The sequence below is a fragment of the Somniosus microcephalus genome, chromosome 11, assembly GCF_052327205.1.
Source record: "Somniosus microcephalus isolate GS21.2 chromosome 11, FLI_Smic_1.0, whole genome shotgun sequence".
NCBI classification, from domain to species: domain Eukaryota; kingdom Metazoa; phylum Chordata; class Chondrichthyes; order Squaliformes; family Somniosidae; genus Somniosus; species Somniosus microcephalus.
The window spans coordinates 71,099,678-71,117,630 of NC_140997.1; the positions used below are offsets into that span (position 1 = coordinate 71,099,678).

Sequence of the window (17,953 nt, forward strand, 5' to 3'; positions counted from 1 at the left end):
GAAAATAAGGGCAGCCTGCAATGCTTTATGCAATAAAAACAAATATCCATTGTAGATTAGTGAAGAGGTCCCAGAGAGTCACTACTGGAAAAGTGATGTTGATTAAAGCAAAGTGAAGGAGCACAGATGCTTTCATACTTTAAAAGGGCCCTGTTCATGCAAGTGTCTGACAAACGGTGCTGTACTAATCATGTGGCCGGAGGAGTAAAAATTAAAGTATTTGGGACAGAAGCAGATGGGGAGGGGAGGGGCGGGGCGGAGCTTTTCCAATTCTTGTGGTTACGTTTTGAAAACATTTGAATCTCAGCGAATTGTATGAATTTCATGACCCTGTAGCGATGCTGTGATTGCTGGCTGTGCTTTGAAAGTGGTGCCAAATCCATAGGGGTAAACATTTGTTATGGCCTGTTGGCGGACCCATAACTGACAATGAGTGCCCTAACCGGGAGGTCTGAGGCTCGCCTGAAATTGGGCCTTGAGCCTCATTTGGGTGAGCTGCCAGCACCTGTCATGCCTCCAGTGGAAACTTGTCCATTACTTTGCAGACTTCAGCCCTCAGATAAGTCATGGGGTGGAGAAGTACGGGAGAGGGGGGCGGATATTTGATATTGTGAAGTATGATACTGTAGGAATTGACGAATTCCTAACTAATAACTGAGGTCGACTCAGGAGATCAATCAAACAGGTCTTTAATGTAAGACTAAACGAGTTCAAACAGCTTGTTGAGATCGATACAGGAGAACCACGAAAACAGGTCTTAAGATGGAGATTCCACGAGGACTGCTTGGGCAGTCACGTGGTTTGCGACGTGACGTCATCGTGTTTACCCGCGTTTTCCCGCTCTCTTAAAGGGGCCACGCCCCGTACATACAAAACACTATATACAAAACAAAGTAATGTCTAACACCATGGTACAGGCTTAGGCTGGTGTTAGAACATCGTTAAAGGGAATTATATACAGTTGCCCAGAGTCATTCAGTGGCTCCGCCACATGCGCCCCCCCAGAATTCGCTTTAACAGACAAAGTCAAACGGCGAGGGGGTCTGATGAGCCTGTCGGAACGACTCCTGTACTCCTGAGGCGGAGGCGGCTGGCGGGCGGTTGCGCTTGGTCTGCCATAACGGCGATGGGTGGCTGACCTCGTCTCGGCGGTTGTGCTGTCTCGACGGGCGGTCGAGGTCCAGATGTGCTGGCTTTAAGCGATCGACTGAAATGTGGTCTGGTTTACCACCGACATATACCGTGAAGGTTTTGTCCCCTGCCTCCAACACGCGGAAGGGACCAGTGTATGGGGCCTTGAGCGGATCCCTATGTGCATCGTGGCGAATAAAAACGTATTCCGCCTTGTGAAGCTCCGTGGGAACGTGCGAACTCTGCAGCCCGTGGTGCGAAGTGGGCACCAGCGCGAAACATCTGGCCGCCTCCTGGTGACTAGTAAGCTGGTCAGAGGCGGACCAAGGTTTCATCAGTGCTGGTAGGAAATCCCCTGGGACTCGCAGCGGTTGACCGTACACCAGCTCCGTTGATGAAGAGTGAAGGTCTTCTTTGGGGGCCGTGCGAAGGCCCAACAGGACCCACGGTAGCTTGTCTGCCCATCCAGCGTCCTGGAGGCTGGCCCTCAGGGCGGCTTTCAGTGACCGGTGGAAACGTTCACAGAGACCATTCACCTGTGGGTGGTAGGCTGTGGTGCGGTGTAATTTGACACACAGTACTTGGGCCACTGCATTCCACAGTTCGGAGGAAAACTGCGGTCCCCTGTCTGAAGAAATATCTGCGGGCACGCCGAAGTAGTGGACGATAGAGGAACCGCCTCCGGCCATCTGGTGGTGCGGTCAACCATGGTCAGGATGTGTGAAAAACCATGGGAGGGTGGGAGTGGACCCACCAGGTCCACATTGACATGGTCAAAACGTCGCTCCGGAACTGTGAAGGTGGCCAACGGAGCTTTGATGTGGCGCTGTACTTTGGCCTTTTGGCAGACCACGCAGGTGTTGGTCCAGTCATGGACATCCTTGTGCATGCCGTGCCATACGAATTTCACTGACATCAGCTTCTGAGAGGCCTTCATTCCTGGGTGTGACAACGCATGTATGGTGTCGAACACTTTGCAGCGCCAGACGAGCAGTACGACAGGGCGAGGGTCCCGTACGGAGACGTCACGCAAGAGCGTGGTACCTGCCGAATGGAACTTGACGTCGGCTAACTGGAGGCCAGTGACGGTCGTTCTGTAGGCTTGGACTTCTGGGTCTGAGGCTTGATCCGCTGCCATGAGGGCGTAATCGATGCCTAAATGAACCGTATTGACGGTCGCGCGGGAGAGGCAGTCGGCCACCAGGTTGTCCTTACCGGCCACGTGCTGTATATCCATGGTGAATTCGGATATGTAGGTCAGTTGACGTTGCTGTCGGGATGACCACGGCTTGGCGGTCTTGGCCATGGCGAAGGTGAGCGGCTTATGGTCCACAAAAGTGGTGAAGGGACATCCTTCCAGGAGGAAGCGAAAATGGCGGATTGCCAGAAAAAGGGCGAGCAACTCCCGGTCGAACGTGCTATACGCTCACTCGTTCCGCCGTAGTTGACAGCTGAAGAATGCCAATGGCTGCCATGTCCCGTTCACCCACTGTTCTTGCACGGCGCCGATTGCGTAGTCTGACGCGTCGGTGGTGAGGGCGATGGTGGCTCCTGGCAGCGGGTGTGCCAGCATAGTCGCGTTGGCCAAGGCGCTTTTGGTGTCGGCGAACGCCCGGGCCATGTCATCCGTCCAGTCTACCGTATTCTTGCCAGTCTTGCCCTTGAGGGCCTCGTACAGGGGCTGCATGAGTAGTGCTGCCTTAGGCACGAAACAGTGGTAAAAGTTTACCATGCCTAGGAATTCCTGCAGGGCCTTAATGTTTTGTGGGCGCGGAAAGGATGTCACCGCCTCTACCTTCGCTTGTAAAGGAACCGCTCCCTCTGAAGTGATGCGATGCCTCAGGAAATCAATTTGGTGCAGGCCAAACTGACACTTGGCCGGGTTGATAATCAGGCCGTGTTGGCTGAGACGTCGAAAAAGGGTGCGTAGGTGACAGATATGTTGTTCTTCAGTGGGACTGGCAATGAGAATATTGTCCAGGTAGATGAAGAGGAACTTGAGGTCCCGCAGCACGGAGTCCATCAGGCGTTGGAAAGCCTGGGCGGCGTTCTTTAACCCAAACGGCATTCGTAAAAACTCAAAAAGGCCGAATGGGGTGATGACTGCGGTCTTCTGGACGTCTTGGGGATGAACTGGGACCTGGTAGTAGCCCCGAACGAGGTCGACTTTCGAGAAGACAGTGTTCCCTGCCAAATGGGTGTAGAAATCCTGGATGTGGGGGATCGGGTACCGATCAGGAGTGGTGGCGCCATTTAGGCGTCGATAGTTGCCGCATGGCCGCCATCCGCCGCTAGGCTTCAGGACGATGTGGAGGGGTGAAGACCAGGGACTATTCGACCGGCGAATAATCCCTAACCGTTCCATGGTCGCGACTCCGCTTTTGCGACCGCCAGCTTGCCTGGTTCCAGGTGCCGAGCCTGCGCGTAGACCGGGGGGCCGTTGGTGGTGATGTGGTGTTCCACACCATGTTTTGTGGCCGTGGAGGAGAACATGGGTCTTGTCAGGTCAGGGAATTCGCCGAGCAGGCGAGCGAACTCATCCGGAATCGGAAAAGCACAGGCGACGGTGCGCGACGTAAATGAAAAGTTGCCGCGTTGATCAACCGTCGGTTCCGCACGTCGACCAGGAGGCTGTTGGCGCACAGGAAATCCGCGCTGAGAATGGGTTGCGAAACCTTAGCCGTAACAAACTTCCAGTGAAAACGTTGGCCCCCGAAACACACCTGCACTCGCCGTCTGCTGAAGGTCCGAATTGCTCCGCCATTGGCCGCTTCAAGGGCGAGGCCGTGAATCCTGGTCTGCACATCGAGGGCGGACACGGGTAAAATGCTGCACTGCGCTCCGGTGTCGCACAGAAAACGACGACCGGAGAGAGTATCGGTGATAAACAGCAACTTGCCCGCGTTGCCGATCGCCATCGCGGCCACGGGGCGCCCGTTAGACCCGTTCCTCGGTGGTCGTAGTTGTCGTTTTTTTGGGGGGGGAAAGCTGCAGAGAGGGCGGCAACGTCTCGCTTTCGCGCTGAACTGCGCGTGGTAGAAACACAGCCCAGCAGGCTGACGAGCTGGGGCGGCGTCTGTGGGGGATGGGCGCCTCGTGGCGGCGCAGTACTGCTGAGTAACTGCAAAAATTCTGTCCGCCTCTGCCGCGAGTGCTGCGCAGTCCTCAACTTCGGATCTGGCCAGGGCAGCTTGCACCTGTTCTGGCAGCTGGCTGAGGAATAGTTGACGGAATAGGAAGCATTCCGGTTCTGAGCCAAGGAGTGTGAGCATTTGGTTCATTAACTCCGAAGGCTTGGAGTCCCCGAGCCCGGGCATAGCGAGCAATCGACGGGCGTGCTCCGATTTAGTGAGCCCGAAAACCTGCAGCAACCGCGCCTTGAGGGTTTCATACTTGCGCTCTGTTGCAGGGTTCTCGAGGAGGCTGACGATCCGCGAGGCGGTAGAGCTGTCGAGTGCGGAGACCACACGGAGATATTTGGTCTGATCCGCAACAATGTCCCTCAGGGCGAACTGGGCCTCGACCTGAATGAACCACGAGGTCGCATGCTGCTCCCAGAACTGCGGTAGCTTCAGCGAAACAGCGTTGGCCTCTGTGTTGTCCTTTTTGCGAAAAACATAGGAATTGACGAATTCCTAACTAATAACTGAGGTTGACTCAGGAGATCAATCAAACAGGTCTTTAATGTAAGACTAAACATGTTCAAACAGTTTGTTGAGATCGATGCAGGAGAACCACGAAAACAGGTCTTAACAAGATGGAGATTCCACGAGGACTGCTTGGGCAGTCACGTGGTTTGCGACGTAACGTCATCGCGTTTACCCGCGTTTTCCCGCTCTCTTAAAGGGGCGATGCCCCGTACATACAAAACACTATATACAAAACAAAGTAATGTCTAACACCATGGTACAGGCTTAGGCTGGTGTTAGAACATCGTTAAAGGGAATTATATACAGTTGCCCAGAGTCATTCAGTGGCTCCGCCACAATACATAAAGATTCCAATGTTGTCCCTTATGTTTTCCCGATTTTTACTCTTTCTGTGTTTCCAGGCTATGCATCATCTGCAGCCAATAGAACAAATTCCAGTCCTTTACCAAAGCTGCTATGAACTTTGCAGGACAGTTTTGGGGCCTTTTTGCTCAAATTCTCCTTCCTTCTCTGGGCAAGGCATTTGACCTCCCCACAGTAACACTCAACTGTGATGTGTCTAGAACTAGGGGGCATAGTTTCAGGATGAGGGGTCGGCCATTTAAGACTGAGATGAGGAGGAATTTCTTCACTCAGAGGGTTGTGGATCTTTGGAATTCTCTGCCCCAGAGGGCTATGAATACGGAGTCTTTGGGCAGGATTTTCATTGGGTCGTGGAGGCGGGGTTGGAGGCATGGGGGGGTTAAAATCCTGAAATCGGGGGTCCCGACACCATCCCGCCCCCAACCCGCCTCCATGCCAGTTTCAAAGGAGACAGGTACCCGCCCCGCACTGGGACCTGCCTCCCCGAGGCGGGAAGGGGATTAGTGCCAGTTAACTGCAGGTAGTTAACAGGCAGTTTTTAGCCTAATCCCTATTTTTAAGGTTGAAGTGTGGGATTCCTGATGGCTGCAAACCACACCAAGTTAGAGGAGGTGAGCCGTCGGGTTGAAGGACTTGGAGGGGTCGAGATGTTGGTGTTCAGGTGAGTGATGTGTACATGAGTGCAAAGGTAAGTGTGTTTGGTGTGTCTAAAGTGTTTAAAGAAGTTTAAATTACCTTTTCTTACCTTTTCTTACCTTTACAGCCTTCCATCCTTTAGGTCTCGGGAGTCCCTCATCTCACCGGCACTGAAAGCAGAATGGCTGCGAACTGTCAAAAGTGACAGCCTGCAGCTTTCTGCACAGGAGAGATTTCTAACTGAGTCTGGAGAAGGACTCATGTTAGAAGTAAGACTGTCAGTTGTTTGACAGCTTCAAAGGGCTTTCAAACACTGATATTTCATCTGTCAAAACCTCTTGACAGATGAAATTTCAGTCTGTGATGTCACCTGTTGCCGGGTGGCCCCTAATTGGCCTGCTGACCCCGCTGGGCGGGCTCAACAAGGTCAATCAATTTAAAATCGCATGGATTGGCCACATCTCGATGGAGGCGGGACAACAACCCTGAAAGTTGTAGTCCCGCCTCCATCACGTCTCCTGAATGAAAATCCAGCCCTTTGAGTATATTCAAGGCTGAGTTAGATAGATTCTTGGACTCTAGGGAATCGAGGGATTTGGAGATCGGGTGGGAAAGTGGAGTTGAGGTCGATGATCAGCCATGATCTTACTCAATGGTGGAGCAGGCTCGAGGGGTCATATGGCCCACTCCTACTCCTGCTCTTATTTCTTATGCAACTGAGATCGGGAGCTCAGCAGGGTTAGAAAATGACCTGTGCCCCATCACTCTGTGGAACAGCTCATTGGGGTTGCAACACACCATGACCAAACAATTTTACTTCAGATAAAACACACACATTGTGGCGACACGCCACCACTGGACATAATCCGCTCACGGCGGCACAGACAGTCTAAGCAGAAGCCCCCAGCCGGGGGCCCTTTCCTCCAGCAACTTGTTTCCCGCAGGGACAGGCTGCCGGGAGCACTTCCTGTCTGGGAAGTATTTAAGTGGATGCGCGGGCTTTTCTAGTTCCTGTTTGTCATGTGGTTGGAATAAAGCAGTTGTGTTTTCAATAGCTCTGGTCTCGACTCCCACGTTTGCCGCGGTATCTCAACACTGGTGACCCCGACGCTCAGGACGAATCCTAAGCTAGCATGGCGGATACAAACGCAGTCACGGTTAAATTACCAGACTTTTGGGAGAACCTCGCCGAAGCCTGGTTCGTTCAAGCTGAGTCCAGATTCCGGCTGAAAGGCATTACAGTCGACGCCACGAAGTACGACTACCTCGTCGCCTCGCTCACCTACGCTACAGTCCCCAAGGTTTGGGCAGCGCTGCAGAATCCACCAACAGAGGGCAAGTACGAACATCTGAAGGCTGCGCTACTTAAAAAATTTCAAACGTCCTCTTACCAGCACCACTGCCAACTCCTGGACCGCCCCGGCCTTGGTGACGCTTCACCATCAGACCTGCTTTCCCACATGCTGTCACTCTCAGACGACAAAAATCCCGGCGCCCTTTTTCGCACGCTTTTCATTCGGCAGCTCCCCGCCAGCATCCGCCCGCTCATTGTGGAGTCTGACTCCACGGACCTGAATGATATAGCCGAAAAGGCCGACCGGCTGCTCTCGGCACAGGCCGCTCGCGACGTCGCGCCCGACCTCACGGCAACGACCGCGCGGTCTTCCCGGGCCGCTAGGCCCGACCGCCCTACCACTCCGGGTCACTGCTACCACACCCGTTTTGGCGCTAGGGCTCAACGCTGCATGCCACCGTGTTCCTTCAAACCCCCCCCCCCGCACCGGCCCCCGCGATGGCCACGGGGCAGAAGGAGCCCCTACTGTACGTCACTGATGACAGAACCAACCGCCGATTTCTGTGCGACACAGGGGCCCAGCACAGCATCACCCCCGCCTCCGCCCTCGAGATCCAACGCGGCACACGGGGTATCACACTGGCTGCAGCCAACGGCTCTGAAATCCGCACATATGGCACCCGCATGGTCACGCTCGACCTCGCGGGCCGCCGCTACCGCTGGGAGTTCCTCACAGCCAAGGTCCTCTGCCCACTCATCGGCGCCGACTTCCTACGCACCCACGGCCTCCTTGTCGACATTCCGAGGCACCGCCTCGTCGACATCAACACTATGGCCCCCATCCCCGGCGCCTTTACCCCGGCCCGTTCAGCTGGCCTGACGACCTACTGCCTCGCCAGAGCCACGGACGACTACTCGGCACTTCTGGCTGAGTTTCCCGCCCTCACTAACCCGACCTTTTCGGCCAAAGCCACCAAGCACGGTGTGGAACACTATATCCCCACCACCGGCCCCCCAGTTTCTGCCCACGCCCGCAGACTCAACCCGGCCAAGCTGGAAATCGCGCGGGCCGAGTTCACCAACATGGAACAACTCGGCATCATCCGCCGCTCCAGCAGCCCTTGGGCCTCGCCCCTCCACATCGCCCCCAAGCCCGGCGGAGGCTGGCGCCCTTGCGGGGACTACCGCCGCCTCAACGACGCCACCACCCCCGATCGATACCCGGTGCCACACATCCAGGACTTCTCGGCCCGACTGGCCGGACGAACCGTCTTTTCCAAAGTCGACCTGGTGCGCGGTTACCACCAAGTCCCCGTACACCCCGCGGACATCCCCAAAACGGCCGTCATCACCCCATTCGGCCTGTTCGAGTTCCTGAGGATGCCCTTCGGCCTCAAGAATGCAGCACAGGCTTTCCAGCGCCTTATGGACTCAGTCCTCCGGGACCTGAACTTCCTATTCGTCTATCTAGACGACATTCTCGTGGCCAGCTCCTCCAAACAGGAACACCTCGAACACCTTCGCATCCTGTTCGGGCGCCTAGCCCAACACGGGCTCATCCTCAGCCCGGCGAAGTGCCAATTCGGCCTAACCGAGATCGATTTTCTCGGTCACCACATCACCTCTGCTGGGGCCGCCCCCCTGCCCAACAAGGTGCAGGCCGTCCAGCAATTCCCCCGCCCCACAACCATCAAGGGCCTCCAGGAGTTCCTCGGGATGGTGAACTTCTACAACAGGTTCATCCCCAGAGCCGCAGCCCTCATGAAGCCCCTATACGACTCCCTCCGAGGAAAATCCGGCAAGATGGACGTAGCCTGGACCACTGACACGGCAGCCGCCTTCGACGCCACCAAAAACGCGCTCGCCGACGCCACTCTGCTCGCGCACCCGAGGGCCGATGCCCGGGTCGCGCTCACCACCGACGCCCCCGACCACGCGGTCGGGACCGTGTTCGAGCAGTGGGTCAATGGCGCGTGGCAGCCACTTGCCTTCTACAGCCGCCAACTGCGCCCCCTGGAGGTCAAATACTCCACTTTCGACCGCGAGCTTCTCGCACTCCACCTGTCGGTCCGCCATTTCAGGTTCCTCCTGGAAGGCCGCCCCTTCACAGCGTATGTGGACCACAAGCCACTCACATACGCGATGGCCAAGCACACCGAACCCTGGTCCGCTAGGCAGCAACGCCAGCTCGCAGCCGTCTCCGAGTTTACTACAGACATTCAGCACGTCTCCGGTAGAGACAACGTGGTCGCCGACTGCCTTTCCTGTCCCGCCGTCTGTGCGAATCACCTTGCGGTCGACTACGCACAACTAGCAGCGGCCCAGCTCACAGACCCAGACCTCCTCTCGGCGGCTACCAGCCTACCAGGGCTACGCCTAGCCCAGGTCGCGCACGGGCCCGAAGCCACGGCCGTCACGTGCGACGTCTCACTCGGCCAACCCAGGCCAGTCGTCCCTGAGACCTGGCGCCGCCGCGTCTTCGACGCGCTCCACGGGCTCTCTCACCCGGGTTCCCGCGCATCCGTCAAACTCCTCTCCAAGCGCTTCGTCTGGCGCGGCCTCAGCAGAGATGTTCGGACTTGGGCCACCTCCTGCCTCGCCTGCCAACGGGCTAAGGTACAGCTGCACACCAAAGCACCCCTGGGAGGCTTCGAGGTACCCAGCCACCGCTTCGACCACGTACACGTCGACATCGTCGGTCCCCTGCCGCCATCGCAAGGCCAAACTTATCTCCTCACGATGGTTGACCGCTACACACGCTGGCCTGAGGCAGTGCCGCTGACCTCCACCACCACAGCCGACATCGCCAGGGCGTTCGTTAACACCTGGGTTGCGAGGTTCGGCGTACCGGCCGACATAACCTCCGACAGAGGCGCCCAGTTCACCTCCGAACTCTGGACGGCAACAGCACGCAACCTCGGGGTGACGTTCCACCGCACCACGGCGTACCACCCGCAGGCCAACGGACTTTGTGAATGCTTCCACAGGTCACTCAAGGCCTCACTCCGCGCCGGCCTGCAGGACAGTACCTGGACTGACCGCCTACCGTGGGTGCTACTCGGCCTATGCACCGCGGTCAAAGAAGACCTCCAGTCCTCGGCAGCGGAGTTAGTCTACGGACAACCGCTACGCGTCCCAGGCGAATTCCTTCCGGAGCCTACCAAGCCTTGATCGGCTGAACAGCAGCGGCTCGACTCTTTCTCTTCCGCTCAGCAGTTCGCCCCACTTCCGGTCAACTGACACGGCGAACTCGCACCTCACGTCCCGCCAAATTTACAGCAGGCGCGCTTCGTCTTCGTGTGACACGACGCGCACCGCGGGCCCCTGCGACCCCCGTACGACGGTCCGTACGAGGTACTACAAACCGGGGACAAGGTCTTCAAGCTGCGACTTGGCGACAGGGTCGAGACAGTCTCCATCGACCGGCTCAAACCAGCACACACAGAACCAGGGGAACAGGTCCCCGTGGCCCAGCCTCCAATTAGAGGCCGTCCCCCCGGCAAGCCAGCACAGCCGGCGGCGAACCGCCCGACCCAACCAACCAGACCGGCGACCACTCAGAGCCGCTGCGGCAGAACCATTAGACCACCGTCATGACTCGTCCACTCCTCCTAAGCGGATTCTGGGGGGAGCTCTGTGGCGACACGCCACCACTGGACATAATCCGCTCACGGCGGCACAGACAGTCTAAGCAGAAGCCCCCAGCCGGGGGCCCTTTCCTCCAGCAACTTGTTTCCCGCAGGGACAAGCTGCCGGGAGCACTTCCTGTCTGGGAAGTATTTAAGTGGATGCGCGGGCTTTTCTAGTTCCTGTTTGTCATGTGGTTGGAATAAAGCAGTTGTGTTTTCAATAGCTCTGGTCTCGACTCCCACGTTTGCCGCGGTATCTCAACAACATCAACTAAACCCTGACTTCCTTATATTGGGGCCATATCATGAGCCACTATTATAGATTTGCCGTAACAGTACTCAATTGATTCACTGAAACAAAGTGCAGTAGGAAAGAAAAGCCATTTCAGTGTCTGTAAGGTGTTAGAGAGGACCTGTTAAGGGCAGTCTGCCATACCTTATAGTGTTGTATGCTTAGCCGCAGCCATCTTTGGTAGGGATCCCGTGTGACAAATGGTGGTACCTTTCAGCTGATAAAGGCCATGTACAACTGGTAGGGATATGGACAGACCACTATAGAAGTGGTTTTGATCAAAGAGGAGTGCCCCAGTTGTTCAAAGCAGCAATGAAGCACTAAAGTATAAAAGTTACATTTTGCTGGCTCAGAATTGTTGATTACATAGCACATGGGAAATTTAGCGCCATATGCCTCTGTGTCCCTGTCCACAGCCTGCCTGGTTGTTAGATATTGCCAGTGCCACAATCCAACATTTTTTCCCTCTCCCTTATACACTCCAGTGAAAGAAAGCAAGTGAATTCTATTGGCAAGTAGATTTATTCCACCATCTATAACGCAAATGAATGGTACGACTTACTGAAAATTAGCTCCAGACTCTATTAGAATGATGACCTTTTGGATTTCGTTATTATTTCTATACGGTTTGTATTATTTGCAGACAGTTTCTGGCAGCAGGTGCCAGCAAATGGGTGAATATCGACAGTAAAACAATGGAAAAGACCCTTGATGGATTACAAATGCCTCATCGCTACGTCTTTGAAGATGCACAAATGCATATTTATATGCTAATGAAAAAAGTAAGTGGGCTTATAATATATCAATGTTTATATATATATAATATATATCAATAAAAACCATATGGATGTGTGCACTTTCTGTCCGCCTCACTTGACTTTGTCCGCATATACAGTAGGTTTTGTGTATGTAAACCGGTCCCTATTATTGGGCAATGATGTGGCTACCTAGAGCGGAGGTTAAGGTTGAGGTGAGTGAGAATAGAGCAGGGAGAGGGGGTAAAATGCAGTGGATAAGCAGCAATGTTCCCTCTAAGCTGTGCGGCTGCGCAGCTGTCTGCTGGGCCCGCGCAGCCCGGGACCGGATTTTCCAATGCGAAATTTCGCACATGCGCGAAAATTTGAATGGGCCACCCAGCCCATTAAAGGCACCTGGCACCCGAACAATTAGGCCGAACATTGTTGAGCAGGTAGTTCGAAGGGGAAGAGGTAGGGATTGTATCAGGAGTGAAGGGACAGTGGGAAGGTGAAGGGCTAGAGGACGTAAGTGAGGGGGTGAGGAAGTACAAGCAATGGGGAATTGGATGAGGAGGGAGCTGTTGAGGGCCATATTTTCCCTGCAGTTCTCACCCCAAATGCAACCTGCGACTATTAAAGGTTGCTTTCCCTGCCATGCAACTGGCCATCTCCCACCCAAAAGGAAAGAATTAAAAGGCAGAAAGAGAAGTAGAAGAGGACAGTGAGGGAAGCAAAAAGAGTTAAGGGAAAGGAAGAAAAAAAGAGAAAAGCAGAAGAGGAGAGACAGAGAGAGCGAGAGAGAGAACAGCAACATGATGAATGAAGAGACAGGATAAAGTGATCATATTCTCCAACATACCACGTGCAACACCGCCAGAGAATGACTGGTAAATATTAAAAATGCTGTGTATGAATGCACTTGCTGTCTTCAAAACCTTACTTTCTCTTGTCACATGTCACACCTTTGTGTCAACTTTTCCCATTATGAATTTCTGTGCCTATATGCTGTCATTACATTTCCTCGCCAGTGGTGGCGCTGTAATGTCATTTCCATTTCTCCCAGCTGCTCAGCCTGAACTACAAATAAACTACTATGCTCCAATCAACTCTCCTTCTCTGCCCCCTCAATGGTTTTGATTTTAACTCCTCTAACCACCGCTTCAAACTTTACTTACGGTGACATGATTCTGGGTAATGCTTTAATGCTTTTAGGTTCACAGATATAATTGAAACTGCCTATGTAAGTATTTAGAATAGCAATTCCAATACAAACACTTGCCTGTCGCAGTGTAGTTCTGGGCCTCCCAGCGCTGTGGCATTATGAGGTGAGTCACCTACTTCCGGTTTTCCATTTTGTCGTTTTTCTCCATCTTGTTAATTTTAAGTAAAAAATCTCAAATTCTAAGCAAAAACAGATTTTTAAACTTTATACGTTGATCTTTTGCTGCCTTTTTGTGATCCTTGCAACTCAATGCCCATTCCTTGCCACCTGCTGCTTCTATATAAGCTGCACGGGGGCGGGGCAAACCTAGGTGCTACAGTGCCACCACAGGTGGGAGGGTGTAATTACAATGTGAAGTTTATGTTGGTACTGTACTGTCATTTCCATTATAAATGTGGATACCAGAGTTTAGAATATAAAAAGATATAGATGGGTAAGAAATGACTTTAGTTTTATACAAGTTTAGTAAACTGGATGTAATTTCTTCCTTAGAATAAAAATGTGCTCGCTCATGGTTTTGCACAGCTCGAACAACATAAGCGCCCCCCAAATCAGTACCGCCATTATGATAGCCTGGAAATCCCTCAGATGTGTAGCTGGGCAACTGTGGACCCATGTTGTTATGACCGGGGCACACAGACCCAGAGAGGGCTGAAGAATTTATTTCAAAGCTGTCCCTCAGGAAGCAAACGGCTTGTCCAGTACAGGATCGATTACTTTAGCTCGCTTCCTTCCCAAGGCCTTTTTAAGGACCACAGTAGAACCTGTAGTGTATGTACCTTTAAGGGGAGAACTACTTTTTACAGCTCCTGTATACTGCAGTACCGGCAGTGACCACACCTGTATATAAACCCTGAGTAGGGATTTGTACTGTTAGTTTTAGAGTAACCCTCATCCAGTAAACACCGTTGATTGTTCCTCTGCAGTCTCTGTCTATTTATTGAAGGAAACCATACATCAAGATTCACGGATTTAACATTGGCGACGAGTTGATTCGAACCTACCTGCAACTCTGCAGAAGAAGGCCGATTCCAGGGGCACGGGCGTCGACCATCCGGCAGAGACTCCAGCGAAACGGGCTGGCAGCAGGTACGGCGCAGACCCTTCCCAGGCGGCGGCGGCTGGAGCCGACCGACGGCACAGGGGAAGGCCGAGCAGCGTCGACGGTGTAAGAAAGAGGGTAAAGCGCACAGGGCGCAGCCGGGGTTGAAGACCGAGCAGCGTCGACAAAAAAAAAAGGGAGAGAGGGTAGAGCGCACGGGGCGCAGCCGGGGTTCAGGACCGAGCGGCGTCAACGAGAGAGGTGCGCAGGAAAACGCACAGAGCGCAGCCGGTGTTCAAGGGCTGAGCAGCGTCCGCGGGGGAAGAAAGGAAAGCGCGGGAGACGCCATTTGAGCTGCAGCGGAGAAGAAGGGAGAGCGCGGGAGACGCCATTTTTGAGCCGCAGCGGAGAAGAAGGGAGAGCGCGGGAGACGCCATTTTTGAGCCGCAGCAGAGAAGAAAGGAAAGCGCGGGAGACGCCATTTTGAGCCAGCGGAGAAGAAGGGAGAGCGCGGGAGACGCCATTTTGAGCCGGTCTAACCACACCAAAAAAAAAAAAAATGCCGAAGAGTGGCAGTATCACAGCGTTCGACAATGAAGTCGAAGATTGGACGACATATGTCGAACGCATTGAAGTATACTGCAAGGCGAATGAAGTGCCAGATGACAAGAAAGCGCTGGTATTGTTGAATTCAATGGGTGCAAAAACGTATGGCTTACTGCGAAACCTAGTAACACCAGAGAAACCAGCGGAAAAGAATTTTGAAAACATAGTGTCAATCCTACGGGACCACTTAAACCCCACACCGCTGCTGTTAGCAGAAAGATTTAAGTTTCACAAAAGGAACCAGCATAAAGATGAAAGTAATGCTGAGTATTTAACGGAACTGCGCAAGCTATCGAAACACTGCCAGTTTGGAACGGGACTAGCAGATACTTTAAGGGACAAGTTCGTGTGTGGGCTTCAAAGTGAAGGAACCCAGAAACGGCTTCTATCAGAAAAGGATCTTAAGCTGGACAAGGCTTTCAGCATGGCAGTATCACACGAAGCAGCAGCATGGGGCGCGGCGGAGATACACCAGAGACCGCAAGAATATGGCACAAATGAAATGTCATACAGAACAGTGAAGTGCTATCGCTGCGGCAGAACAACACACGACCATAAGGATTGCTGGTTCAAGGACCAAGTGTGCAGACAGTGTGGAAAAGTAGGACACATAGCAAGAGTCTGCAGGTAGGAAAAGAAAACCAGCAGCAAGAAATCTCCACAGGAGATGTACATGAAGGTACATAAGATGACGGAGAGTAGTTCAGACGAACAGAAAAGGGATACAGACTCCGAAAGCAAGGAGCTGGGTTGCCTGAAACTACATAATGTGATCAAAACGGAGGATCACCAAACTATCTGGGTCACGCTCAAGATAGCAGGAGTCCAAGTGAAAATGGAATTGGACACAGGATCAGCCCTAACAGTCATAAACCAAAGGGACTACAAGCGGCTATTCTCACATATACCCTTGAGAGATACAGAGATTGTCTTGAAGATGTACACGGGGCAAAAAGTCTACCCCAAAGGAAAAATAAGGGTGAACGTTATATATAACGGCAAGGAAACACCAAAAATGGACCTATATGTATTGCCAGAGGGAGGACCAGCACGACTAGGATGTGAATGGATCCGGAAGATACAGCTAGATTGGCATTCCATACAAGCACTGACTGTAGATGCCAAAAAGGATGACGATGTCAGACCTGGACGACTGTCAAAAATGCTAACTGACGCACAAGAAGTGTTCCAGGAGGAACTCGGAACACGAAAAGGCATAACAGCGACGATCAAAATAGAGGAAAATGCAAGCCCAAAGTTTTTTAAAGCCAGACCGGTGCCTTATGCGATCCGCCCAGCCGTCGAAGCAGAGCTGGAAGGTTTGGAACGTTCAGGAGTACTGTCCAAAGTGGACTGGAGCGAGTGGGCTACACCCATCGTTCCTGTAATGAAAAGGTCATTGAGTAATACGCCTGGGGAACCAAAGAAGGTTCGCATCTGTGGGGACTTTAAGGTGACAGTGAACCCAGTCCTTCACACGATACAATATCCGCTTCCGCGGATTGAAGGTATTTTCGCCTCGCTATCTGGAGGGAAACGCTTCACTAAGATTGATCTGGCCCAGGCGTACCTGCAAATGGAGGTAGAAGAAGCCTCGAAACAGTACCTCATGATCAACACTCATAAAGGTCTCTACCAATACAACCGGCTGGTGTTCGGGGTAGCATCAGCTCCGGCTATTTGACAAAGGGCAATGGATCAAGTCCTGCAAGGGATTCCAGGGACCCAGTGTTACTTGGATGACATCCTGGTCACGGGTGAAAATGACAGTGATCACCTCGCCAACCTGGAGCAGGTGCTCACTAGATTGAAGGAATATGGGCTCCGAGCTAATCGCCACAAATGCGAGTTTTTCCAGAAGCAGATCTTGTATTGTGGCCATGTTATTGATGAAGAGGGGTTACATAAGTCTCCTGAAAAGATTGAGGCAGTAGTCAAGGCTCCAGCACCGGAAAATGTGTCACAACTGAGGTCGTTCCTCGGGCTGCTGAACTACTACCATAAGTTCTTGCCAAATTTGTCTACAGTACTACACCCACTGAACACCCTACTGCAAACGGGGGTACCATGGAAGTGGAATGACGAATGTAAACGAGCTTTCCAGAAGAGCAAAGAATTGATCACATCAAAAGAGGTGTTGGCTCATTTCAACCCAGCACTACCAATTAGGTTGGCGTGTGATGCATCACCCTATGGCATTGGAGCGGTGCTGTCACACAAATTCTCGGACGGCTCAGAGAGGCCAATAGCCTTTGCGTCACGATCACTAACCTCAGCCGAGCGTAACTACGCCCAGATTGACAGGGAGGCCCTCAGCCTAGTGTGGGGAGTGAAAAAGTTCAACCACTATCTGCACGGGCAGAAGTTCACCTTGCTGACTGACCACCAACCACTTGTCTCCATCTTTAATCCAAAGAAGGGCGTTCCGGTGATGACTGCGCAACGGCTACAAAGATGGTCCCTTTTTCTAGGGGTGAACCAATATGAAATCGAGTATAACGGCACGAAACAGCATGGAAACGCTGATGGGCTATCACGCCTGCCACTGCCTAATGCGGAGGAAGCACCAGCAGTGGACCCTGTCGAAATATTTCATTCGACTATAATTGAACGCTTGCCTGTAACTAACGCTGATATAGAGAAGGAGACCCGAAATGACCCGACACTGTCTCGGGTATATGACTTGACGGTGAAGGGATGGCCAACACATGGCGTCTCACTGTTGCCAGCATTCTCATCCAGAAGAGAACAGCTGTCAGTATACCAGGGGACCTTGATGTGTGGATCCCGAGTGGTAATTCCACCCAAGTTAAGGGAGAGAGTGCTCAATGAGCTTCACGAAGGCCATCTGAGAGGGGTGAAAATGAAAAACCTTGCTAGGGCTTATGTGTGGTGGCCGGGGATCGATCAGCAAATCGAGGAGCTGACAAAGAGCTGCTCAGGATGCCAGAAGGTCCAAAATGCACCACCACATGCCCCTCTACACCCATGGGAGTGGCCCTCATCTCCATGGCAACGGGTGCATATTGATTTTGCTGCTCTATTCATGGACTCAATGTTTTTAATAGCCGTGGATGCGCACTCGAAATGGCCTGAGGTGATCAAAATGTCCTCCACCACCACGGAGAAAACTATTGCAGTCCTACGGACCATATTTGCCAGGAACAGCTTGCCAGAGCAGATTTGCTCTGATAATGGACCACAGTTTGTGTCCGAGGAGTTTCGAAGATTTATGAAGAGGAATGGGGTAAAGCATTACGCATCCGCCCCGTATCATCCAGCCACAAATGGATTGGCTGAGAGGTTCGTACAAACCTTTAAGAAAGCAGTAAGGGCCATGTGCGATGATGA

General features: G+C 52.9%; 1 protein-coding gene across 1 annotated transcript in view; it reads left to right on the top strand.

Annotated features, from left to right (window-relative positions):
* rgs11 (regulator of G protein signaling 11) overlaps positions 1 to 17,953 on the top strand; it is a 270,546-nt gene that overhangs the window by 221,542 nt on the left and 31,051 nt on the right. Inside the window, 1 exon segment of the mRNA XM_086000849.1 lies at positions 11,639 to 11,777. Coding sequence (XP_085856975.1) covers positions 11,639 to 11,777 — 139 coding nt within the window.